The 26974-nt window shown below is 33.1% G+C and overlaps 5 protein-coding genes across 12 annotated transcripts; 1 reads left to right on the top strand and 4 right to left on the bottom strand.

Moving 5' to 3' along the window:
- Positions 1 to 379: 379 nt before the first annotated feature.
- LOC137824206 (magnesium transporter MRS2-3-like) lies at positions 380 to 3250 on the bottom strand. Of its 6 annotated transcripts, none has more exons than XM_068629728.1 (5): positions 2684 to 3249; positions 2457 to 2586; positions 2297 to 2331; positions 2092 to 2218; positions 380 to 760 (listed from the first exon to the last, which is right to left on the bottom strand). In XM_068629728.1, the coding sequence occupies exons 1-2, from the start codon at positions 3209 to 3211 to the stop codon at positions 2470 to 2472; spliced, it is 645 nt and encodes a 214-aa protein (XP_068485829.1). In that variant the 5' UTR covers positions 3212 to 3249; the 3' UTR covers positions 380 to 760; positions 2092 to 2218; positions 2297 to 2331; positions 2457 to 2469. The 6 variants fall into 6 exon arrangements, with proteins under 6 accessions (XP_068485829.1, XP_068485831.1, XP_068485832.1 ...); XM_068629729.1 differs by lacking the exon at positions 380 to 760 and adding an exon at positions 890 to 1735; XM_068629730.1 differs by lacking the exon at positions 2297 to 2331 and having other exon boundaries at positions 2684 to 3250.
- Positions 3251 to 4207: 957 nt separating this feature from the next.
- Positions 4208 to 6953, bottom strand: LOC137826386 (UDP-glycosyltransferase 83A1-like). The gene is made up of 2 exons (XM_068632338.1): positions 6366 to 6953; positions 4208 to 5179 (listed from the first exon to the last, which is right to left on the bottom strand). The coding sequence occupies exons 1-2, from the start codon at positions 6853 to 6855 to the stop codon at positions 4332 to 4334; spliced, it is 1338 nt and encodes a 445-aa protein (XP_068488439.1). The 5' UTR covers positions 6856 to 6953; the 3' UTR covers positions 4208 to 4331.
- Positions 6954 to 9120: 2167 nt separating this feature from the next.
- LOC137826269 (UDP-glycosyltransferase 83A1-like) lies at positions 9121 to 11156 on the bottom strand. The gene is made up of 2 exons (XM_068632173.1): positions 10361 to 11156; positions 9121 to 10110 (listed from the first exon to the last, which is right to left on the bottom strand). The coding sequence occupies exons 1-2, from the start codon at positions 10839 to 10841 to the stop codon at positions 9263 to 9265; spliced, it is 1329 nt and encodes a 442-aa protein (XP_068488274.1). The 5' UTR covers positions 10842 to 11156; the 3' UTR covers positions 9121 to 9262.
- A 5644-nt stretch (positions 11157 to 16800) lies between these two features.
- LOC137827082 (magnesium transporter MRS2-3-like) lies at positions 16801 to 19121 on the bottom strand. 3 transcript variants are annotated; one of them, XM_068633294.1, is made up of 4 exons: positions 18671 to 19121; positions 18451 to 18573; positions 18175 to 18363; positions 16801 to 17787 (listed from the first exon to the last, which is right to left on the bottom strand). In XM_068633294.1, the coding sequence occupies exons 1-4, from the start codon at positions 19085 to 19087 to the stop codon at positions 17782 to 17784; spliced, it is 735 nt and encodes a 244-aa protein (XP_068489395.1). In that variant the 5' UTR covers positions 19088 to 19121; the 3' UTR covers positions 16801 to 17781. The 3 variants fall into 3 exon arrangements, with proteins under 3 accessions (XP_068489395.1, XP_068489394.1, XP_068489393.1); XM_068633293.1 differs by having other exon boundaries at positions 16801 to 17103; positions 18671 to 19092; XM_068633292.1 differs by having other exon boundaries at positions 16893 to 17177; positions 18671 to 19092.
- A 1518-nt stretch (positions 19122 to 20639) lies between these two features.
- On the top strand, positions 20640 to 21023 carry LOC137823518 (uncharacterized). Its single transcript, XM_068628693.1, has one exon. It carries the CDS (start codon positions 20640 to 20642, stop codon positions 21021 to 21023), a length of 384 nt encoding a protein of 127 aa, XP_068484794.1.
- Positions 21024 to 26974: the final 5951 nt, after the last annotated feature.

The raw sequence follows: 26974 nt of genomic DNA, 5'->3' as shown, positions 1-26974 counted from the left end.
AATATTTCTTTTGGAAAAAAAATTTAAAAAAATTGAAAATATTCTTTTGAATTATTATTAGAATATTCTAAAATTTCTTTAGATGAAATATTTAGTTTCAACCCATTTTATAACAAAAACGTTATTTTTCGAGAAAGAAAAATTATATTCTAAACTATTCTTTTTCTATCTTCTCTTTAACTCTCTTATCATATATGTATATATGTATGATATAATTGAAAGAGAAAAGTTCTTTTTCACTAATAGAATATATAAAATAGACAAAGGACAAATATTAAAATGGAAGGGAAAGAATGTAAAAAATAATAAATGTAAGAACCGGAAATTTTGTTGCTAATAACAAAACTGTTATCGTAAAGACAACAAGTGTAGGTAAAGCTGTCAACGGAATAATGTACACGGAAGCATATAAGCATATTAAGAGTACATGCAATGGTTCGGTATTAAAATTTGTGTAACTACTACTCACAACTCCAATTTTTTATACTATATAAGTTCAAATGTTATCCAACTATAATTTTCCTTAAAATTTAGAAAAAGTTATTACATATGAATGAAATGCGATTTTGAAATTACATTTCTTTATGAAACTATTAGATGGTTACTGCAGCAAGCGTTTGTGCTTATGCCAGGCAATGACAACTAAATTCAAGAATGTGATTACTGTGCTGAACATGAAAATCATTTGGCGGCGATGATTCTGTTTGTAATCAAGCATGAATTTGATGTAATCATTCGTGCCATCAACATATTCCCTCAGCTTCATCAAGACAATATACAAAAAAAGAACAACATATTCTCTCATCTTCATCAAGACAATGTACAAAAAAGATCAACATATCCCTTCAGCTTTATCAAGACAATGTACAAAAAGAAAAAGACAGTAACAGATAAGTCAACTTTCACTTCTTTTTCAGGTTTCGGGTAAGAGAGAAATTATAATAACATGACAAATTGTTATATAAGATAACCATATTAGACCATAAATGTTCAAAGATCATAACCTAAAGTTGACAACAACGTGATTAGACAAACTTCCTTACATACAATTCATCCGTCTTACAAACCTTATCAACATTTCAAAAAATAAGACAATTTAAGAAGGTTTGGGAAATAAGATGCATCTTTAATCCAGTAAGTAACAGCATTTTAGCCACTAAAACATACGGGGTCTTTCAAGGTGATTCCCGAAAGCCGGAACTTGCCGAATACAGCCTTGAAAGACTAGTTTGTCAGTCAAATTGGTTCCCAACTTCCCATGCTAACTTTAGTTCCAAAAGTCTTCACTATCAAGGTTGGACAGGAAGCAAATGTTGATTTGGGTGATGTGTTTGCTATCAGGGGAGCAGTGTTGATGAGTTTGGCCATTGGTGGATTCAATTGTGGTTTGATAGTAAATGCCAATTGGCATTGATTTTTCCCTTCTTTTTTCTGTTTCAGGTGTGATACCAGAGAGGCTTGCAAAGAAGGGGTACAGTGACTGATTTTTGGGGAGGTATGACATGGGTCCAAGCACAAGTACGTTTCAGGTTGTTTGATGTTATTGATGGTGAAGAAATGATAAGACTAAGTTGGCTTGGAGAGATCAAGATGCAAATCTCCTCCAAATCTTGTTACATGCTCTACAACCAACAAAAGTCTCCCTTCACTAATAGGGCCAAGCTTCAATCAACCAAAACTATTATCTCAACCATTGTGTCTTTCCTCTCTGCTCTGGTCTCATTTTAGTCCTAGTCTGTATTAAATTAAGGATTACTAATTTGACATATACATACAAGAAATGTTGTCATCAAAGATCCGTAGATGACAATTAACATGTATGTGAGATTTCTGTAAATGTTAACTCAAGCCACTCGATTGATCCATGAATTGAAAAAATTTCATCTTTTAGGGAGACCAACTGAACCGACTTCCTGTTTTTGAAGGACAAAAATATGATTGGCACCCATTACAAGTTCCCTAGCATACTTCAAATAAGGTTTCACTTTAATCAGAAAAGTAACTGGTACAATTGTGGTGGAACTCGTTGGTGTTTGTAGGCACTTAGAGGAGAATGGAAAAGTAATAAAACAGGGGTTATAAAGTACATACCATCGAGAGCTTCTTCAAGGTGTCATCCATCTGCACAAAGTAATCCTTTAAAAGCATTCTAAGCTCCTTGTCATCAATTTGCATGATGACGGCCCTGTAGGTGCTACCGGGAGTTCCATGGCTGTCCCTATTAAAAACATTGTAAATTGAGTTGAAAATTTACAGGGAAGGATGAAAGAGGTTTAAAGAGGTAAAAGGTGAATACTGTTTTGCTAACTTTTGCTCCAATCTATTCCTCACCTGACCAAATAATCAAATAACAGTAAGGCCATGCATGCGTTCAATAAGGCCATGCATGCATTAATCACATCAACCAAAACCCTAAATATTAAACCTTAAACAAAATCCTAAATCCAAAAATCAACCTTTTGAACACATTCAATGATGTCGACTAATCTTGATTTGATTAAGGCGTTTCCAATTAAGGATGAGGGTACTGATCTTGGACGTGAGCTTGTCCAAGGCGGAATGAGCCTCCTGCTCTAGCGTCTTTGTCTATGAATTGACAGAGGAAGAGAAAAATATATTTTGGGTAAAAACAGAGGGAAATTGTTGACAATAAAAGAAAAGAAGAGAAGAAGGAAGGACGGACCTCGTTCTCCAATACGCTACTGGAGGCTTCAAGGCAGCTCTCAAGTGCTACGAACTCAAACGGGAGAATCTTGATTGCGTCGGTATCGTGGTTATGGTCGGGGTCGGAATCAGGGTCGGTGTGGACGTAGTGTTTGGAAGAAGAGGAGCCCTGGTAGTGGCGGAGTATCCAGGCTTGGAACTCGTGGACGAAAGGAGTGATGGAGGGGTCACCTGAGTTGAGGAGGAAAAACTCTTTAGCAGTGATTATAGCCTTGACGTGCTCCAAGTTGATGATGATGGCTCTCTCACGGCCAAGAAGGATGGAAGGGTAGGAGAGGAGTGGGTCCAATAATTTGCCGAGATCACAGGCGGAGAGGCCGGTGCGCCTCATGATGGCATCCTTCCCTGCCTCCACCAACTCCATCTCTCCTTTCCCGTCGAACAACAGCCATTCCCTCACTTCCACTTCGCCTTCCTTCTTCAGAATCTCAGTCGCCATCTGTCTCTCCTCCACATCTCTCTTCAACATCCTAAATTTACTTTCCATTTCTTACCTTTCGCCTTTTTCATTAACCACCAAAAAGTACCATTTATTTATAAAACTTTACCCTATCAAGATATTTAAATTAAACTCTTTATTTTCTTTAGGGTTTAGAGCATATTTCTAATTTTTCCAGTAAGGATGACAAGATTTTGCACAGGTTGAAAATAGTAACTAGTCCGTCATAAGATGGGTTGGCTAACTAGTCTGTCATAGGATGGGTTGACGAACTGATTTGTCATTTTTCAATTTTTTTTAATTTGTTTGTTTTAGATCTATTTACTTGATTATAATAATTGATATTACTTTTTGAACAAGAAAGAATAATAAAATTAAATCAAATTTTAATATTCTAATGAAAGAATGTTTAATATCTAAAAAAATAAAGTAAATAATGAGAATACTTCAATGAATCAAATTATGTATAAAGAATAAAGCATAGTGACGGGTCGCCTTGTGTCTGGGCAGTGACCCGCCAGGTTGACGGATTAGGTGGATCGGACCAATAATGAATTCAAATGGTGAACTTACCCGTTGGACTCGGCCCGTTTTGTCATCTCCATTTTTCAGCTTTTCAAATTTTGTTTTAAGACTCATTTTAATATCAACATACTTTCCACACCATCTACCAATACATGAACAATTTTTATCAAGATTTGAATTACTGTATGATTTTGTCACAGTATGATTTTGTCATAGATTAAACTTACTTATCTTGATATAGTGTTCCAATAAGTCAGAAGACTTCAAATATGCTCTCATTTTAACAACTCATGTGACCATATTTCCAAAAAAATTGAGAAACAGCAAAGAACACTGTCTTTCGAAACTATTTGATCCCTCACTGGTCTTCTTCTTCTTCTTCTATGCACCCACTATCATTAGGAGTAACATTTTCCCCAAAATCATTCCAAACCAAATTCACTTATCGGAAGATTGTTATCAAGAATAACAATTAACAATTTAGAAAAGTTTTGCAGTACATTTAACACCAATCCTGTGTACCATGGAAATGGGAGTTAACTTTTAATATGTTAAAGATGCTAAAGACAACATAGTTTTTATGCTAACAGGATGAACATTATTAGTAACTATAGTTCAACAATTTCCAAACTATAAAGCATTATTACTCTGCCCAGCTGATAAAGCTTTTCAGATTCTTTGAAGAGTGACCACCTTCTACTACGTTATTCAGGGTCAATTCCTTCAGTTTCAACGACCTTGCTTTTATGCCTTCATCAGCAAGCAGTTGCTCCACCTTCTTCTTTATCTCTCCCTTCGACACTAATCCATTCTCATCCTTGTCTAATCTCAGTCCAACTTTCCACACATCACAAATATATGACTTGTTAACAAACTGATCCTTTACTAATGGCCAACACAAGAAAGGGACGCCACCACATACACCTTCTATGCTAGAATTCCAACCACAGTGACTAACGAAGCAAGCTATGGCAGGGTGGTTCAATATCTTCTTCTGTGGTGCCCAGTTCACAATTCTGCCTTTACTTCCATGGAATTCATCAGAGTGTGAAGTGTTTTCCCTGTTATTGTTACAAGGATTCACAACCCAAAGAAAAGGCTTGTTAAGTAAATCAAGTCCAAGACCCAATTCCTTGAATTGTTTTTCATCAATAACTCCCGCACTACCAAAGGCAACATATATAACAGATTGAGGTGGCTGATGATCTAGCCAATCTAAGCAAGTTGTGTCTCCTTGGCAGAGTGAACTTTTGTTGCTGTCAGTTGCCATCAATGGACCAATAGGTAGGAACCGTGGTGATATGGAAAATGCAGCAGGCTCAAGATTATATGCTGTGTTGCAAAGCCACCATTCTCCTAACTTAACAGTCTGCATCTCTTGTGCAATATGATGAATGACAGTCTTATCTAGGCCACACCATGGAAAGTTTGCTGTGTCCATCATTGGCATATTTGGGTAGAGTTGAATTTCTTTCTTTTCAACAGGGTTTCCTGCAAAGCATAAAGGATAAGGTAAAGTTACATATAAAATTTTCTAAGCATCTTAACCGTGGCTTGGTTCTCCTAACTTCAATGCTTTTAGAAGTAACACTTAACACAAAAGTTAGTGAAACGTTAACAAATTGAGCATTGCTTTAATCTGATATGGGTACATGCAGTAGCAAATAAATAAAACAGCACATTCATGTGCTCAGAATGTGTGTGAATTTGTGGATAGAGTTTCCTTCTGTTCCTTCAAACTATTTGGAGTTAAGCTGTAATCATACTCTAAATTTTGTTGACATGAAAGTACTAGAGTTTTTCAAAGCATTAACTGTGTATTTGAAAACAAATCTATAATTATCTGGTTACATCTTGCTATTATAAATCTGGATTGTCAATTTAACGCAAGTTCACCTAACTAAACAAACATCAATAACGTTTCAAACAAACATCACAAACAAATTAAAGAACAATAGGAATCAAGAAGAAAAACAAGCAATACACTAGAAAAAATTCTCAAAGTCATAGAGTTACAGAGGAAACATCATAGAAACATGAGAGATTATAACTCAATCATTAGCCTCTCTTAGTCATAATAAAATAGCTCGCTCAACCAAAGTCACATGCATAACCCCATGAATCACTAACATAATAAGTAGACAAACTATCATACAATAGAAACTCCTAATTTGCATCAAATGGTATGCATGACAGTTTTCACAACCAAAGTTCGTTAGATACTTACAGCCAGAGGCATAACATAATAGACTATTGACAACCTTAAACAGAGTTGTTTACTGAGCCAATATGAACAATCTCAAATATAAAAACACCCACACCTCTCAAATTACCCTACATCCTAGAGCAACTCTTTACAAGTGTGATTAAAATCACTGGAAGTTGTCAAACAATTAAATTTACTTCTTTTCTTTGCGAAGGTGAGATGAAATAGTTTAAATATTGCCAATGTAAAAAAGTGCAGAAATTTCACATTAAGAGAGAAATTTAGAATCAATTTGTATAAGGCAATGCAAAATTTATCGACCAGTATACTGTGAAGCAGAGCAGCATGAAGATTGGAAATGAGTACAAGTGGGCAGAGAGATATTTTGGAATTGGTGAAAATGATTAAAAAACTTTCAATTCCTTCCTAGAATGTAACAAGAAGTAAAAATCTGCAGTTGAAAAGGTTTACCATCTGAATCTAGGATTCCATCATGAATCAACTTTGGAATGCAATCACATGTGGCCAACGAAGTGGCAGATGCAGGCCACAAAAGAGCTCCTTTAATTCCCAATTTGTGACCAACTTCGAGGGCCCAACCCATATTGATTGTGACAACAATGCAAGTGATCTTATTGTTAACATGCAATGCATTGATAACTTGAATGAGTTTGGGAAGCATATCAGGCATGTGAGTTTTGAGTGAGAAAATAACTTTCTTGGGATCATTTCTGTCATCTTCAGGGCCCAAACCATCTGGGAGCGTCACAAACTTTATCTGGGGTTCCTTGGGGTTGTCCAGTTCATCATCACCTCCTGTATTTGCTCGTTTGTGGTTGAACTCTGTGTTTAAAAAAGTGATCTTGCAGCCATGTCTGGCAAGAACATGAGACAACTGCATAAGGGGATTCACATGTCCTACACTTGGATATGGAATCAGTAGAAAGTGAGGGATTCCCATCTCATTCAAAATTGGCTTTCACTGGAGATGAACACTGTGACTCACTATTGCTTTTGCTTCCTTCAAGACTTGAACTTGGATTTCTCAGAACCTTCACAAAATTATTACGTTTTTCTTCTGCTCTACTTTATATTTGTGGTCTCAACAAACTTTTACGCTTTACGAAAAATAATTAATAACATTTATGAAAACATTACTTGTGGGGTTTTAGAATGCTTGGAATTTTGTTTCTTTTTCTTGTTTTCAAACCATGTCATCGAAGTCTTGGTTTAATCGAGGTATTGACTCTTTTCAGTGTCAAAAAAGTTTTGTTGACATAATAACATAATAATATTTTTAAATTAAAAAAAAAATATATATATATATATATTAATTTATTAAAGTATAAAATGTGTATTTTTACTATTGAGGATGTTAATATATCAACACCCTTTTAATGTTCAATATTTTGTCTGAGCATCACTTGTATCAAATTTTCAAATGTTCTCAATTTGTCAAATTTGAAGATGATTAAATTATTCATATTATCAAATTAATGTGTCCTCTTTTTATAAATCTCGTTAGCTTAATCTTGATATCATTAGCTTCACTCAATCGGTTGAGAAGACTAACTCTAGATTTTTGTATTAATGTTAATATAGATAATTTATTTATTTATATTGTTAGAATTATTTTTAGTAGACTACTTTTATTTTTCGTTCAATGTAGTAAAAAAAGTTTCAACCAATGTTAGGGAGACTAATTTCTTTAAATATGTAAACTATAATTTTTTTTATTAACATTTGTTGTATTTATCTTGATGTTGGCAATAATTAATTTTTTATCTTGATGTTGGCAATAATTAATTTTTTTTATCTTGATGTTGGCAATAATTAACATTTTTTGTAGTTTATTTTTTATCAATAGTTTGTTAGATTTTTTTTTTGTTTTGAATGAGAACTTTTTTTATCAAGAATTAGAATTGTTCTTTTAGTATCAGTTGGATGAATTTTTCAGTAGAAATTGATAGAAAAGTTATTAAAAAAATTAAATCAATAATATTGTAAAAATAACCTCAATTAAGATGAATTAAAATAACTGTAGTTACATCAATAAAAAAATAATATTGATTTACATTTAATCGAGAAAAAAATTGTAGATATCAGTTGAAAAAATGCAATGAACTTTAATAAACAAAATAACAAAGAGGTGAGGCTGATATTTTCAACTTTAAACTTTCTTTTAAACAAATAATAATAATAATAATTTATTTTTCTCACAATTATTAGTTTAGAATGGGAAGAAATTAAAGTTTCCAACATATTTTTAACAATTAATTTTTTAAGATAGTGTTCATTTATCCTTCATATTAAAAAAAAATACTTTTGAATTCAATGTTTTTTAAGAGTGTTTCATCGAATGTGTATACTCCACATTCTTTTAAAATAATCCGAATGAACTCTCTCTCCTAGTATATAAGAAGAGACACTTACAAAAACAATAAGCAAATAAAAAAATAAACTAAAATAGAATAATAATATTTAAGAATTTTTAACTTGAGAAATACAATATTTTTCTAACCTTTCAAGAAGATTTCTGATCTCATCAATTACAGTGGATATCAACTCTCTATGTTGCTCTTCTCACTTGTTTTCATTTTTCTTCCTCACAAGTTCCTTTTATTTAGATAATGAGAGGAAAACTTCTATATAGAGAGATCATGGATAATTAATATTTCTCACATTTTCAAAATATTTTGAAAATACTATTTTCAACTTTCTAGAATGAACTTCATAATTTTCAAGAGAAATACAATTTCAAGACTTTAGAATATTCATCATTTAATATAATCAATACATCAACTAATTAAAGAGATATTCCTTTTCAACATAAAAAAGATGTGAGAGAGTAAGGATATATCTTATTTGATTAAGTACTACTGGAAAACACTCTCTAACATTTCTGAGTGATGGTTATAGGATATATCGTGAAAAAATATTGTAATATTTCTTTGTAATTAATTTTAATTTTTAGACGAAGATGGGTGATAATCATAGTTGAAAAAGGAAACGACCAAAATTATTGAGGGAATTCTCGTTGAAAAGTAAAATGATGACCATTGTTGTTGTCGTAATGTGTTTTAAATGAGTCAAATCATTTGTTATCCTCCCTTCTTATTTTTAAGACACTTATTATTAAACTTGACCATTTTGTACATTATTTTTTAAATTCCATTAAATTCATGGGTTAATATTTGGAAATATATCTTTAAACAATTATTATATAATATTATAATTGATTATTAATTCATATATTAATCTTTCGAGAGTAAATGTATCATTTACTCTGCTACTATAACCCATAACAAAGCACAATACATGCCTTTTCTCAGTAGAGAAAAATATATTATTATCAAAAGAAAACATCACTACTTGGCCCAATCCATAAAGAAGCTGAGATTCTTTGATGACTGTCCACTTTCTTGTATGTTATCTATGGTCATCTCCTTCAATTTCAAAGACCTTGCTTTAATGTCTTCATCAACAAGCAGTTCATCCACCTTCTTCCTTATCTCTTCCCTTGAAACTATTCCACTTTCATCCTTTTCTAATCCTACTCCAATCTTCCACACATCACAGATATAATTCCTGTTAAGAAATTGATCAGTTGTACATGGCGAACACAAGAAAGGTACACCAGCACATATACCTTCCAGGGTAGAATTCCAACCACAGTGACTAATGAAGCAAGCCAATGAAGGGTGGCTCAGTATCTTCTTCTGTGGTGCCCAACCTACTATTTTACCTTTACTTCCATGGAAATCATCAGGGTATGCATTAACGTTTTCCTTGCCGTCATTACTTGGACGCACAACCCAGATAAAAGGCTTGTCAAGGAGATCAAGTCCAAGAGCTAATTCTTTAAACTGGTTGGGATCCATTACAGCCAAACTGCCAAAGGAAACATACACAACAGACTGAGCTGGTTGCTGGTCTAACCACTCCAAACAAGCTGTGTCTTCTTCCCAGAATGAACTTCTGTTGCTGTTTTCCACCAATGGACCAATGGGTAGGAACTTTGGTGATAGGGAAAATGCTCCCGGCTCAAGATCATATGTAGTGTTGCAAAGCCACCACTCTCCTAGCTCCAAAGTTTGCATCTCTTGCACAAGATTGTCAAAGAAGATCTTCTTAAAGCCACGCCATGGAAAGTGAGCTGTGTCCATCTTGGGCATAGTTGGAGAGAGTTGAATCTCTTGTTTTTTTGTGGCAAGTCCTGTAATTGCAAAAGGAAATCATATAAACCATGTTCTGTTTTTTTTTTTTTTTCAATAGTTAATATATTTAGAGTATAGGTTAAAGATATAGTTTAAATATATATTTTTCTCTCTTAACGTATTTAACGTAATCGTCACGAAACACTAATTTTTAAAATAGATAATATATTGAATGCAGTGATTAATTTAAGAGAGACAATTAAAATATATAACTAAAAATGCAATTTTTTCTAAGAAAGGAAAATTCACCTTGAGAATCAATGATGCCATCTTGAATGAGCTTTGGGATGGAAGCAGCAGAAGCCAAGGAAGTTGCAGACGCTGGACAGAGAAGAGCCCCTTTGATTCCCAGTTTGTGGCCAACTTCCAACGCCCAACCCATATTTATTGTAACAATTATACATGTTATCTTGTTCTCAACATCTGAGGCATCAATGTCTTGTATGAGCTTTGGAAGCAAAGCAGGCATGGTGCTTTTCATGGATAAAAGAAGTTTGGCCACATCGCTTCTGTCATCCTGAGGGTCCAAGCCATCAGGGAGAGTCACCAACTCTACTTGTGCCTCCTCCTTGTTGTCACCACCAGCAGTATTGGCTCTTTTGTGGCTGAACTCTGTGTGCACAAAAGTGACCTTGCAACCATGTTTGGCCAAAAGAAGAGAAAATTGCATGAGGGGGTTCACATGTCCTTGAATAGGCAATGGTAAACAAAGAAAGTGAGGTCTACCCATCTGCGTGTTCAAGTGAAACAATAGAACAATTGGAAAACTCGAATCAAGTGTGGGAATGAGATGTTTTGTTGTTTGTTTCTGTGTATAATGCGTTTTGTCTTATATATAGTTATAGAAACGCAACTGATGTACCTCGGACAGGTCAAAGTTGGTGGATTTGAAGAGACCTGGTTAACTGCTTTTCTGAAGTAGAATAATCTTCAACAAGGTTTCTGTAAAAAGCGAGAGAAGAAAATAGAGTAAAGTGACTAATAATATGTAATTGTCGCTATTAGGGAGATGCACCCAGATTCCTAGTGAATTATTAAAGTTTTCGTCTTTTTTTTATGATTGGGCAAGGGTTTTATTGGAAAATTTTTCGTCTCTGTGTTTCTCTTTTGACTCTCGGTTTCAGTTGAACACCGAATGGGGTACCTGCAGAAGACACTCTGACGCTCAAGTAAAGTAAAGCGGGTGATCGGTACTCAGGTAGGTGCATAGTAATAAATGACATACCTTGTTCCTTGGAATGTGTGCTATTTATATTATTTTAAAGGACTTACCTCATTGGACTTAATTAGTGGAATGGATCACACTTAGGATTACATTACCTAATCTTTAATGATGGTTTAATTTCACTAATCTTGATTTGAACGTTAATGGTTATACGTGTTGGTCGATCAGACCGTGTGTAGTGTGTCGGCCAGCTCAGCCGGATAGATTAGGATACGTCAGCGTGTGTCTCGATCATTTCGGACAGTCCGACCAAGACACATCATGATGTCGATCAACTAGTACCGTAACCAAATAAATTCTTAACAGTTTAATTTAATTAAGAAATTTCAACACTGCATGCATTCAGAAAACTGGATTTAATATTTTCTTAATTTATATAAGAAAAGGAACATTTATAAAAAAAAAATCATGAAAATCAAATATAAATTATTTTTAAACTTTTAAGTTTTATTTAAAATATGTTTAAACTAGTAAATTTTTAATATTATTTGGTTATAACTTTAAGTTTTAAAATGAATTCATTGTGTATACTTGTATGCATGTGCAGAAGAATACACGTCATGGACTCTTGCAATGCGTCACTTGTGACGTTTCTCCATATAATTTAACATATAGAAATTTCCTTTTATCAGTGTCATCATTCATTGAACATAAAGGCAAAATGTCCTCATCCAAAATTCAAACACCAAAGTTAGTATTTGCAATAACAAAAAGTATAAAACATTACTTATTACTTTTCTTTGGTACAATATTATATACCTATGACGGAAATGTGTGAGTATGCATTATACTGATTAATGAGGACACTCGTCTTATTCGTCATGCGTAATAGCTAACGTGTTAAAACACAAAACTCACTGGTCTGGAGAAATTTCGTATACTAAATATTCAAAGTTGAAGAAAATGTCACCATCTATTCAACATTAAAAAAAAAATGTCCTCATCCAAATACCGAAGTTATTATTTGTATAAAAAAAAAACATGAATTCAAAATGGAGTGTACGTAGCAAATTTACTTTCCTCCATTTATAACACAAAAGGGAAATATTTTATATTCAAAGTACTGCATCTTTTAATAAATAGAAAAAAAAATAGTCGCCTAAATCTCGTTCTTCATGTTAAATCATTAGCATTAAAAAACCTGTTATTTATCAGTTCGAAAAATATCAAATTTATATACCTAAGACATCCCTATATAATGTCTTAAATCCGTGGTGAATCAAATTCAGTTCCATAAATAAACATAAAATTTATAAATTTTGTTATAATATTATTATTTTATTATTATTATCATTATAATTATTATTTTTATTTTTATTTTTATTTTTTTTAAAAGTTTTCATGTTAGGCATTACTATACACTTGACATCTCAACTTGGTTGATACCTCATGTAACAACAATCATCTGTCATCTCATGAAAAAAAAATATTATTAAAAAAAAAATACAAAAATATGGGAGACTAGACCAAAACTCATATGTTAACAAAAACGATACATAGGTAGATTATACCTATTCATAAAGAATTCTAAGAACAGACTAGCTGGGAGTCTATTATACCAATGAAATGATTCTCTATGAATAAATCTTAAATTAGCCAACTTATCAGCACACGCATTCCCTTCACGAAAAATATGAGTAACCCTAAACTTGATTGTCCCACAAAAATTAAGAGAAGTATTCCATCGATTCTGAAGCATCCACGGAACATTAGTCCTAGCAGTAAACGCAGCACAAACCAAGGCAGAATCACATTCAAGTCATACATTAGTAAGTCCCATTTTTTGAGCTTCCTCCATAGCATGTATAACTCCATAAAACTCAAGAACCAAAACAGTCTGAACTTCAAGAAACGCTGAAAAAACACCAATAAATTCTCTCATACTCTCGAAAAGTACCTCTACAAGTAGCAAGAACAGGATACCCCTATTATTATAATTATTATAATTATTATAATTATTATTATTATTATTATTTTAACATCAAATAAGTTGAAATAACATTATTAAAATCAATCATACACTAACTACATGCATCCCATATGCGCATGGGCCATTTTTTATAAAAGCTTAATATCTAGTAAAGAAATTTACACCTCAACAACAATTCCCCATTATATTTCTTTCTCCTAATCTGGTCCATAACCTTATTTGTCATCACAAAACTTTCTAAAAACTCTATTATTAGCAAATATGCCGATTGTTTAACCATAGATTCTATATTATTTATCTATCCTTTTAAATTTATCATTATCAAGAGAAAGTACGTCAAAATAATACATTAAACTTGATAAATAAAGAACACACTAACATTTTAAACTTTAATTACTGTTTTCACCATATCAACCTCGTTTTTTGTGCCATGTGGTATATATATTTAGCAGTTACGAAACTGATCAAATAAGGTATTTATGAGGTTAGATTTATTAGAATAATTAAGAAGATGAGCAAATAAAGATATTTATGAAGTTAGATTTATTAGAGAAATATATAAGTTTAGCAGTTACGAAACTGATCAAATCAGGTATTTATGACGTTAAATTATTAGAGAAATTCGAAAATCTTAATCTAAACAAAAAAAATAGTTGAATACCAAATAAGGATATATAAATGTGGTTGTATATAGAGAAAGAGTAACCAAAGTCCAAGTATTATTTTGAATGTAGACAGTATATTTAGTCTTCTTTCTACCAGTTTGAATGAGTTAAAACTTGCTTTATATTCTTAGGTTCACAATAAGTTAGGCATAAAGATAGAGGAATTTTACGCCTACTAGCTAATACTAATATCAGATTTGCATTTGGTTTGCATGAATGTGTTCTCAGAGAGAGAGAGTGAAACAGGTACATCTTTCATTTGTGATCCCTATTAACATTACAAAGAAAATCATATCATGAAATAAAAATTATTTTTTAGAGAAAAAAAATAATTAGTTGCTATAGTGACTAAGATATTTTAAAGAGTAAACAATTTTTTATTTCTAAAATAGTTTCTATTATTGTTAAATGATTTTTAAATTGATGTCTAATTAACAATCAAGATTTTTGCTAACAATTATTTAGATTCTAAATTTGGTAACAAAAACATTAGTTACTAATTATACACCAATCTATAAACTATTTAATAATAATAGAAATTAATTTAAAAACCAAATTTTTTTTTTAGTCTCTAAAACTAAAACGATCTCTAATTTAGTCATCTAACAACTAATTATTTTTTTTCTCTAAAAATTAGTTTTTATTTCATAATTTTATTTTGTACGCCTAACCACAACCTAAACCCTAACCACACACTTCTTCTTATAAGCAAAATATAATATAAAATAGGGAGAAAAGGGGACGAAACCAAAAGTCAAAACTAACATACAAAGAGGCAACAAGTTTAAGAGAAAAAACAAGAAAGACACTCATTACTAATTAAGTAGATAAAGGAGCAAATATTATTAGCTATACATATTGTTGATCACTTCTCAATTTTGCAACTATAACAGAGGCCTTTTTTGAGTTAGGCTTAAAGTTCACTTTGTAATATGATATCAGAGTCATTTTTGAATCTATCCTAACGAGTATTTATTGGGTTTATCAGGCCACTCATAATATGTTATCTCACTCATAAATGTATGTATTTATGATGTAAAGATCATTAATTCACTCATTTTCTTTCTTTTTTTTTGTTTTTATTTACTCCTTTTTTATTGTTTTACCATAGTTGTTCAAAGTTTTTTTTACATAAACCAAGAAAATCATCTATTTTTTAAAAATTTAATATATTTTTAGGTAAATTATCAATTATATTTATTTCAAATTTTTATTTTAATATACGTGTATGTATTATTATATTTTTTTATAACTAATTTTCTCTTTGCATGTTAATTAAATTAAAAGTATAATTGGAAGAAAAAAAATATGTGACCTTAAAATTTTAAAAATAGTAAATAAAATGAAACTTTATTTAAAGATTAGACAATTTACATTTAGGCATGTATATTATATATATTAAGAAAACTTTAATAATTTATCCAAATGTCTTTATCAAGTAAATTTGTTCTAATTATTGGTAACATCAGTGGATATATTTTGGTTCGAATTTGACTTTTTTTTATTAAAAAATCAATAGATATAAATGTATATACTATTTATATTGTATTTATTAAATATAATAGCAATTAAATATTTTATTTAGTAAATATAACTAACAAAAGGAATAAAAATTCATTTAACATGTCATTTTTCTTTTCAATCTATATATATTTAATAATACCGAATATTTTATTTAATAAACAAAAAATCATTATTGTAAAAGTCAGTTGGCACGCGTGTGTACACAATATATATACGTCTATATTAAAAAAATATTATTATACTTTTATTTATTTTATTCAGTGCTTCAGATAAAAATAAAATAAATGTAATATATATATATATATAATTTTTTTTAAAAAACAAATGTTAATATATTTTTAAAATTTTAAATTAACCAAATTTAAAATGTGTAATATACTTAAACACTAGTATTATAAATAAATAAAACACCTTTTTCAACCGTATAAAAATCTTTTGAGGTATATTTCAATGCCTCTACTTATATTTATATATTAAATTCTATACAAATTAATTGTATTTGACAATACATTTTTATAATTTATATATATATATTATATATATATATAGAAAATCACTTTAGTAAATTTATTTATTATTTGTATCACTTCTTGTGTAAAGATGTAATTGATTTGAATGAAGTTGAATTTTTTTGGTATATTTTTTATCAATTAAGTTTAGAGACTAAATTAAAATTTAAATTAAAAATAACTAAATATTAGTGGTTAATTTTTAAAATAGATTTAATATAAATATTTCAGAAACATATTTAATGATAATAGAACATTGTTTAAAACTAACAGTCCTCAAATTTTAAAATAGTTTCTAAATTACTAAAATGTTAAAAAAAATAAAATTAAAGTTGTGTCTAAGAACCTGACTTTTCTACCTCATTAGATGTCTTTAATCCTGAATTCTGAATCCGAGTTAGTTATTTCTCATAATAAATTTGAAAGGTATATTCTTCTAAACTTTTCAAAAAAAAACACGTCTTATGCTTAAATTATAATTAATTAATAATATTAACTTCAAGAATATTTTTAGCACAAAATAAAACAAACTTAGATAATCGAGATTGTAATTAATAAATTCAGTAATATATATAATAATAATAATAATAAAGAATTCAAATATTAATTTTTTGTAACAATCTTATTTTATGAGATGTCGAAGAGAAAGAAAAAAACTAAAAAAAAGACTAAATAGTGTGTCATGTTAAAAGAAGATAAAGGACAACTCATTAGTAACAAAATAAAGGTATAAATATTTATAAGTCATTAATTGTTGGTTAGTATTGCAAGTAACGAGGTTAATTAATTATGGTGTAATAATAAGTGTGTTTGATAAGATAATAAATAACTTGTGAGTTAATTTATATTCTGTTTTATAAATAAGTTTCACAGACTAGGGACAGATGTTAAAATGGAAGGGAAAGAATTAAAAAATAATTAATGTAAGAAAACTTGATATTTCGGAAATTTTGCTGCTAATAACAATAACACCGTTGAAGCTGAAGCATATTAAGAGTGAAGCATATTAAGAGTATATGCAATGGTGTGGCTATTAAAATTTGTGTAATGATTTATTCACAATGCGACATCAATGCCAGGGATGCCAAATCAACAAACCCCCCAATACCATGGATGCTGCCCACCATAGGACTTGCACCCTGAAGAAAATGTTCTGTAGGTAAGTAAGCTCGTTTCTGATGTGGGCCTCGTTGAGGACAACATAATTCCTCAGCTTTATGAAGACAAGGTACAAATAAGAACGAGACACTATCAGAAAAGTCAATTTTCACGTTTTTTTTTTTCAGGTAAAAAGAAATTATAATAACATGACAAATTGTTACAGAATATAAATATAATCATATTGGATCAGAAATGTTCAAAGATCATAACCTAAATTGTCATGCATCTTTAATCCCGTATGTAAGAGCATTTGAACCCCTAAAATATTTGGTCCGTCAAGGTGATTCCCCAAAGCTGGAACTTGTCAAATACAGCCTTGAAAGACTAGTTTGTCAGTCAAATTGGTCCCTAACTCCCCATGTTAACTTTAGTTCTAAAAGTCTTCACTATCAAGGTTGGACAGGAAGCAAATGTTGATTTTTGAGGAGGTTTGACATGGGTCCAAGCACAAGTACGTTTCAGGTTGTTTGATGCTATTGATGGTGAAGAAATGATAAGACTAAGTTGGCTTGGAGAGATCAAGATGCAAATCTCCCCCAAATCTGTTACATGCTCTACAACGAACAAAAGTCTCTCTTCACTAATAAGGCCAAGCTTCAATCAACCAAAACTATTATCTCAACCATTGTTTCTTTCCTCTCTGCTCTGGTCTCATTTTAGTCCTAGTATGTATTAAGTAAGGATTACTAATTTGACATATACAAGAAATGTTGTCATGAAAGATCCGTAGATGACAATTAACATGTATGTGAGATTTCTGTAAATGTTAACTCAAGCCACTCGATTGATCCATGAATTGAAAATTTTTCATCTTTTAGGGAGACCAACTGAACTGACTTCCTGTTTTTGAAGGACAAAAATGACGATTGGCAACCAAAACTCTTCCAGCATACTTCAAATAAGGTTTCACTTTAATCAGAAAAGTAACTGGTACATTTGCGGTGGAACTCGTTGGTGTTTGTAGCCACTTAGAGGAGAATGGAAAAGTAATAAAACAGGAGTTATAAAGGATAATGCAGAAGGCATACAAGATGAAGGGGAGTGCATACCATCGAGAGCTTCTTCAAGGTGTCATCCATCTGCACAAAGTAATCCTTAAAAAACATTTTCAGGTCCTCGACATCAAGTTGTTTGGTGACGGCACTGTAGGTGTTACCACCGTTGACTAACTTTTCTGTCAGATACATCTCAGCCATATCTTTATCGTCTTCCAGCAAGTGTTCTAATTTATTTCTCACCTATGATCAAATAATCAAACCACAGTAAGGTCATGCATGCATTAATCACATCTACCAAAACCCTAAATCCTAAACAAAATTTTAAACCTTCTGAACACGTTCAGTGATGTGGACTAATCGGATCATGATTTGTCGAATGCGTTCCAAATTGAGAGTATTGGACGTGAGCTTGTCCAAGGCGGAATGAGTCTCTTGCTCCAGCGTCTTTGCCTGTGAATTGTCAGATAGAAGGAAAAGTTTAGGATAAATTAAGAAAGAAAGAAATTGTTGGCAATAAATGAAAAGAAGAGAAGAGGGAAGGAAGGACCTCGTTCTCCAATACGCTACAGACAGCTTCAAGGCAGCCATGAAGGGCTACGAATTCGAACGGGAGAATCTTGATTGCGTCGGGATTGGAAGAAGAGGAATCCTGATGATGGCGGAGGATCCAGGCTTGGAGCTCGTGGACGAATGGGGTGACGGAAGGGTAGCCTGAGTTGTGGAAGAGGACCTCTTGGACAGTGATGATAGCCTTGACGTGCTCCAAGTTGATGACGATGACTCTCTCACGGCCGAGAAGGATAGAATGGTAGGAAAGGAATCTGCGGAGGTCACGGGCGGGGAGGCCGGTGCGCCTCATGATGGCGTCCCTCCCGGCCTCCACCAACTCCATCTCCCCTTTCCCGTCGAGCAACAGCCACTCTCCTTTTCCAGTCGCCGTCTGTTTCTCCTCTCCGTCTAACATCTTTACATTCCAATTTCAAAGATTTATGAAAGCCAAAAATTATGTATACACTTCACTGGTTCAAATAACCTTACCCTAGTACTACAAAACTACGTGGTTTGTGTATACTAAAATTGTAACATTTAAGTATTTTTTTTCATCTAATTATTTGATAAATGTTTGGACTCTTTTGCTCTTTCACTTTCCTTTTTTTTCTTGCTCGTTAACTTTGAAACTCAATTAATTATTGTTTGGCTTAGACTCTTCAAACTTTTATAATTTTTAGTGTGAGGTTTCAACATCTTTTAAATTAATGATTTGTTTCTTCCCAAACAATAAACGTGTTTATAATGTTCAAACTAGTGTAAAATTTACTTCTCTCCCTTAAATTGCTATGCATTTTACCTTTTTTTTATTTTCTAATTTTGTTGTTTATAAACTGCAAATTATTTTAGAACCCTAAAAACATGTCCATGCATTATTATGATAATTTTAGCAACCGAACTTACTATTATAATTTGTATAAGATGAACTAGAGGATAAAAAAAGACACTAAAAAAAAGGAGGATTTAACTTAAAAATACTATGCTCATTTCAACCTTCACTCTTAAACCTTAAATCATGTATAACTATTCAATTTCTTACCTTTTGCCTTTTTCATTAACCACCAATCATACACGGTTACCATCTATTCTTTTATACCAAAAAGTACCATTTATTTATAAAAACTTTACCCTATCAAGATATTTAAATTAAACTCTTTATTTTTTTTATCTAATTCATAATATATAATATATAAATCATTCAATGAATTTCTCTCTAAATAATATATAAATATGCAAAATCGAAAATTAACATTTTGAATAAATATATCATTAAATATTAAATTTTTATACTGTTATATTCAGATTATATTGGTAAAATAACTTATATTATTTAATTGATTATGATATTATTTTGAATATAAAAGATATAATTGTTATTATTTAGTTTATATAAAAAAAAATTAAGAGGTTTATTTGACAGAAAGCTAAATAGTGGTGCCTTTAATGTATGCCACTTACGCTCCTCCCTCACTCCATAAGTTTTTTATAAACCAAGAAATTTTTATTTTTTTTAAAATAATGTATTTTTACGTAAATTATCAATTATATTTATTTCAAATTTTTATTTTAATATACATGTATGTATCATATACTTTTTTATAACTAATTTTCTCTCCGCATGTTAATTAAATTAAAGGTATAATTGGAAAAAAATATGTGACCTTAAAATTTTTTAAATAGTAGATAAAATGAAACTTTATTTAAAGATTAGACAATTTATATTTAGGCATGTATACTATATATATTAAGAAAATTTAATAATTTATCCAAATGTCTTTATCCAAATCTCATAGACAAACCTGATAGGGGTCCTGTGTCAAGCTTTTAAGAATCTATGGAAGGTTAAGGCTTTTCCCAATGTGATAATTACAGCCTGGAGGGTACTTTTGGGTAGAATTCCTACTAGAGTGAGCTTCAGTAGGAGAGGGGTGGTGATGCAGAACACTCTATGTGCCTTGTGTCAAACAATGGAAGAATCATGTCAGCATCTATTCATGGAGTGTGATCATGTCATACGAGTGTGGAATCTGTGCCACAGATGGATTGGGATTTTATCTGTTCAACATAATGAGATTATGACTCACTTTGAAAGCTTCTACTTGGCTCAAGGCAGCAACAAACATAATCTGATTTGGAGAGGAGTGTGGGCAGCTGTAGTTCGATGCATTTGGGAACAAAGGAACTTGATCGTGTTTGATAACGGAGTGGCAGACGCGGAAGAAATCTTCCACAAGGCACAGCTCAAATCTTGGCTATGGCTTAAACATAAAGAACAGGTTGTTGCTCGCTGTTTTGCGGACTGGATGATGAATCCAAGGTTGTGTATGAGTAGCTGTAATGAGAGAAGGTAGGAGGGCCAAAACTGATGGCAACTGGATGAAGGAGTCAACTTGTTGATAACGTTAAAGGCTAGCCGGGATGGCCTGGGAGGGTTGTATGTTATATACGCAGAAGTGTATGTTGGGGTCTGTGGACGGTGCTTAAATCCCAGCGGAGGGTGCTGTAGTATGAAGAGCGTAGGCATGGTAGATAGCAGAAGGATAACGGAAATGGCCTTGGCTGCCCTGCCTCAGTTGCTGGTGTGAGCGTGAAACTCTGCCACCTTGATGCTTCCTGAACAGTAGCTGTGAATGAAGTTGAAGCCATAAAGGATGGATGGGATTTGTGTCGTGTATGAACAAAAGGATGGGTGGGATTTGAGTAGGGGTTGGGTTACAAATTAAAACCTGCATCCGATCCTCTGGTGCAAAATCTGGCTTTTTACAATAGTACAGCTACCATAGATGACTATCTACTAAGTCATGGTTGTCAAGAAGAATATTGAAGATGTGCAGGGCAAAGACCGTGAGGACAGCAAACACTAAATTACAATGGAATCCACACGTGCAAGAAGGGGAAACGCTGCAAGAAGGGGCCATGATATGCTGTAGGTATTCACTGATGTGTGCAGATTCAAATCCAGCAAGGTTTGTATGAGGAAAATTCCGCCACGTTCGCCGAAGTTATACAAGGTTAACATGATCGCCGGTCGATGAAACGACGATCTCCACGCGATCGTAGTCGGTGGTCGTCGAAGGGTTGCAAAGGTCAACATGACCGCCGGTCGATGAAACGGCGATCTCCATGCGTGCGTAATCGGTGGTCGTCGATTGAAACGACGATCTCCATGCGTGCGTAGCGGTGGTCGCCGAAGGTATGCAAAGGTCAACATGATCGCCGGTTGATGAAGCGGCGTTCTGTCAACATGAACGCCGATCGACGAAGCGGCGTTCTCCATATGTGTGTAGTCGGAGGTTGCTGAAGTTATACAAGGTCAACATGATCGCCGGTTGATGAAACGGCGATCTCCATGTGCGTAGTCGGTGGTCGCCGTAGGTATGCAAAGATCAACATGATCGCCGGTATGAATCGGCATTCTCCATAGGTCAATATGATCGCCGGTTTATGAAACGGCGATCTCCATGTGCGTAGTCGGTGGTCGTCGTAGGTATGCAAAGATCAACATGATCGCCGATCGATGAAGCGGCGTTCACCATTGTGTAATCGATGGTCGCCGATGTTGGTTATTTTTTTTGGGTAGGGTTTTCTCACTTTAAGGTTGTTCTGCTCCAACCATAAAGGAGAGTTTCGCTTGTGGATATTATAGGAAGTTCACTTCTGGGTACTGTATATGGGTTGGGATCCCCTTTAATTTTATTTATTCATTGCTGATAAAAAAAAAATCAAGTAAATTGGTTCTAATTACTGGTAATATCAATGGATATATTTTTATTCGAATTTGACTTTTTTTTATTAAAAAATCAATAGATATAAATGTATATACTATTTATATTGTATTTATTAAATATAATAGCAATTAAATATTTTATTTAGTAAATATAACTAACAAAAGGAATAAAATTTTATTTAATATGTGACTTTCCTTTCAATCTATATATATTTAATAATACCAAATATTTATTTAATAAAAAAATCATTATTGCAAAAGTCGGTCGGCACTCACATATTAAATAACTGTGCGTGTGCACACAATATATATACGTCTATATTAAAAAAAAATTATTATTATATTTTTATTTATTTTATTCAGTGTTTCAGATAAAAAAACAAATGTTTAATATATTTTTAAAATTTTAAATTAACCAAATTTAAAATGTGTAATATACCTAAACACTAGTATTATAAATAAATAAAATACCTTTTTCAACCGTATAAAAAAACTTTTGAGGTATATTTCAATACCTCTACTTTTATTTATATATTAAATTTTATACAAATTAATTGTATTTGACAATAGATTTTTATAATTTATATACATCATATACAATATATATGTAGCGATATCGTGTGCGGAAGCGTGATAAGTTCAACCAAAGATTATGAGAAATTAAAGTAACAAGTAAAGTGAGAATGATACCAGAATTTTTAGGTGGAAAACCCCTTTAAATAGAGGTAAAAAACCACCGGCGAGAGAGCCAAAACTTTTCACTATAATGATACTGGGAGTACAATGAATTCCTCTCAGACTAATAGATAAATAGCCCTAAAACAAATCCTCTTTATATGTTTGTAGTGTGTTACATTGCTTGAAGGAAGTCACTATATATAGTGGTTCTAGGAGACAACAATAATAAATACAATTAATGGTAATTAACCTCCCATTGATTGCAATTGATTGCGACAATTAATCTCCCAATTATGACCAGAAAACGGTAAAGGTGAGTCATAAACCCACAAATCTCCACCTTGACTTGCCTTTGACTTGAACACTCTCTCGCCATGAAGCCTTGATTAAGTATGGATAATACCAGCTAAGTTCAGGCAATGATCGAACTTAGCCGATGGAAGTGGCTTGGTCAACATGTCTGCAGGATTTTCGGTCGTATGAATTTTTTCAACAATTATATCTCCTGTATCAACAATGTCTCGGATAAAATGGTGTTTAATTTCAATGTGTTTGGTCCTTGAGTGATACTTACTATTCCTGGTTAAGTGGACAGCACTCTGACTATCACAAAATATAACAAGAACATCTTGTTGAAGACCAAGTTCACTTACCAAGCCTCGAAGCCATATAGCCTCTTTCATACCTTCTGTAGCAGCGATATATTCTGCTTCAGTGGTGGACAAAACCGCAATGGCTTGAAGTGAAGAATACCAACTGATAGCAGACCCACATAGGGTAAAGATGTAAGCTGAAAGTGACCTTCTCCAATCTAAATCACCACCATAGTCAGCATCAACATAGCCAACTGCTCCTCCGGGATCGGCTCTATGTTGATCAAATACCAAACCAAGATCTGGAGAACCTTTCAGATAACGAAGTATCCATTTAACGGCTTCCCAGTGTGCCTTGCCTGGATTATGCATGAACCTGCTAACAATGCTAACCGCATAAGCTAAATCAGGTCTAGTACATACCATTGCATACATGAGACTTCCAATTGCATTTGAATACGGGACATGTGACATGCGTCTTTTGTCCTCGTCTGATTTTGGACACTGATCTGATGACAACTTGAAGTGGGCGGCAATTGGAGTATTAACAGCTTTGCAATCTCGCATTCCAAATTTGTCAAGCATCTTAAGAACATACTTCTTTTGTGATAGAAAAAGTTTTCCAGCTTGACGATCTCTGTTGATCTCCATTCCCAAAATTTTCTTGGCAGGACCTAAGTCCTTCATATCAAATTCACTGCTAAGCTGAGCCTTTAACTTGTTAACTAAAAATTTATCTCTTGCAGCAATCAACATGTCATCAACATATAGCAACAAGTATACAAAAGACCCATCAGATGTCTTTTGAAAATAAACACAGTTATCATAGCTACTTCTGGAGTATCCATGTCCAATCATGAAAGAATCAAACCTCTTATACCATTGTCTTGGTGATTGCTTCAAGCCGTATAGAGATTTCTTCAAACGACATACATGGTCCTCCTTTCCAGGAACAACGAAGCCCTCAGGCTGCTGGATGTAAATCTCTTCCTCAAGATTACCATGAAGAAAAGCAGTTTTCACATCTAACTGTTCCAACTCCAAATCATACAAGGCAACTAAAGCAAGTAATATACGTATTGAAGTATGACGAACAACAGGAGAAAAAACTTCATTAAAGTCAATACCTTTCTCTTGATCAAAACCTCTTACAACAAATCTTGCTTTATTCCTTGTACTCTCAACACCAGGGATCCCTTCTTTTCTCTTAAAGATCCACTTGCAACTAATGACTCGTTTTCCTTCTGGTAACTTCACCAATTCCCATGTTTCGTTTTTGAGAAGACTCTGAACTTCTTCTTGCATAGCAGCAATCCACTTTGTTGAGTCGTCACCAGAGATAGCTTCAGATTAATTCTTGGGTTCACCTTCTTCACCCATCTCTTGTGCAATAGTTAAAGCATAAGCAATGTTGGCTGATTCTGCAATTAATCTTTGAGTCGGTTTTCTTGGTCTCTGTTGTGGAAGTTCTTGAGCCATAGACCATGGCTGTGGTAATCCTCGTCGTTTAGGTGGACATTGCTCATGTGGACTCAAATGTTCATTTGTACCATCAGTAACAGTGACTTGATCACCTTGAGTACTGGAGGAATTGGGAACGTCTTCCTCATGAGCGGGTGTTTTAATCTCAAACTCCACCTTCTCTCGAGCATCTTCCTGGTCACCTGTATCAATTGAGGAAATGACAGTATCTTTTGCAGAAGAGAGCATAGCATTTTCATTAAAGGTCACATTTCGACTATGAATTACTTTATGAGATTCTGGGTCATATAAACGATAGCCTTTAACCCCTGAGCCATAACCCAAGAAAATGCACTTCTTAGCACGAGGTTCTAATTTTCCCTCGTCTACATGAGAATAAGCAGGGCAACCAAATATTTTAAGATTAGAATAATCAACAAGGTTACCTGACCAAACTTCTTCTGGAATGTTGCAATCAATTGATCTGTTAGGAGAGCGATTTATCAGATAACATGTTGTTGAAGCCGCTTCAGCCCAAAAAGATTTGCTCAAACCAGAATGGGAGAACATGCAACGAACTCTCTCCAGGATAGTTCTATTCATTCTTTCTGCAACCCCGTTCTGTTGTGGAGTACTTGGGATGGTGAAGTGTCTGGAAATGCCTTCCTTCTTGCAGAAATTATTGAATTCATTCGAACAGAACTCAAGGCCATTGTCTGTCCTTAACCTCTTTATCTTCTTGCCAGTCTGATTCTCAATCAATAATTTCCACTCTTTAAAAGTGGAAAATGCTTCATTCTTATGTTTAAGGAAATACACCCACAGTTTTCGTAAGAAGTCATCAATAATTGTCATCATATAACGACATTTACCTTTGGAGGGAACTTTTGAAGGACCCCAAAGATCCGAATGAATATAATCCAAAGTACCTTTGGTTCTGTGTATGGCTTTAGAAAAACTAACCTTTTTCTGCTTACCAAAAATGCAATGTTCACAGAAATCAACCTTTCCAGTACAGTGGTTACCAAGGTGACCCTTCTTCTTGAGGATTAGAATTCCCTTCTCACTCATGTGGCCTAATCTCATATGCCACAACTTGGTGTTATCTTTGTTGGGTGAGGCAACAGCTGCAGAACCTGTAACAGTTGAACCCTGCAGCACATACAAACTATCACATCGAATTGCCTTTAGTAACACAAGAGCTCCTTTAGACACTTTAAAACTCCACCTTCAGCTGAGTATCTACACCCATGAGATTCAAGGGTGCCTAAGGAAATGAGATTCTGTTTCAACTCAGGGACATATCTGACACCTGTTAAAGTTCTAACAATTCCATCATGTGTCTTGATTTTGATTGTTCCTTCACCAACAACTTTGCATTGAGCATCGTTTCCCATCAAAATAAGACCATTATAAACTGGTTCATATGTGGTAAACCAATCTCTATTGTGAGACATGTGAAAAGTACAACCAGAATCAAGAATCCATTCATTTTTAGACCTTTGTTCAGTGTTGGAAGCTACAAAACAATCCCCATCAGATTCAGTTTCAACAATACTAGCTTCGGCAAATTTTTCTGGTTGTTTACCATTTCTTTTATCTTCTCTATCTTGCTTATTTTTCAATTTATAACCGTCAGAGATCTCGTGTCCCTTTTTCTTGCAATAACGACAATATTTGGAGTTCTTGCCTCTAGATTTTGACCTAGATTTATACTTATTGTTCTTACCTTTCTCTTGGTTTCTCCCTCTAACTACTAATCCTTCACCAGAACTTTCAGAATGAATTTGAGTATCAAATTTTTCTTTGGCTAGTAAATTAGTCTTGACATCATCAAAGCTTA

This window comes from Phaseolus vulgaris, chromosome 8 (assembly GCF_000499845.2).
Source record: "Phaseolus vulgaris cultivar G19833 chromosome 8, P. vulgaris v2.0, whole genome shotgun sequence".
NCBI classification, from domain to species: Eukaryota; Viridiplantae; Streptophyta; class Magnoliopsida; order Fabales; family Fabaceae; genus Phaseolus; species Phaseolus vulgaris.
This window is presented reverse-complemented; position numbering and strand designations above follow the sequence as displayed.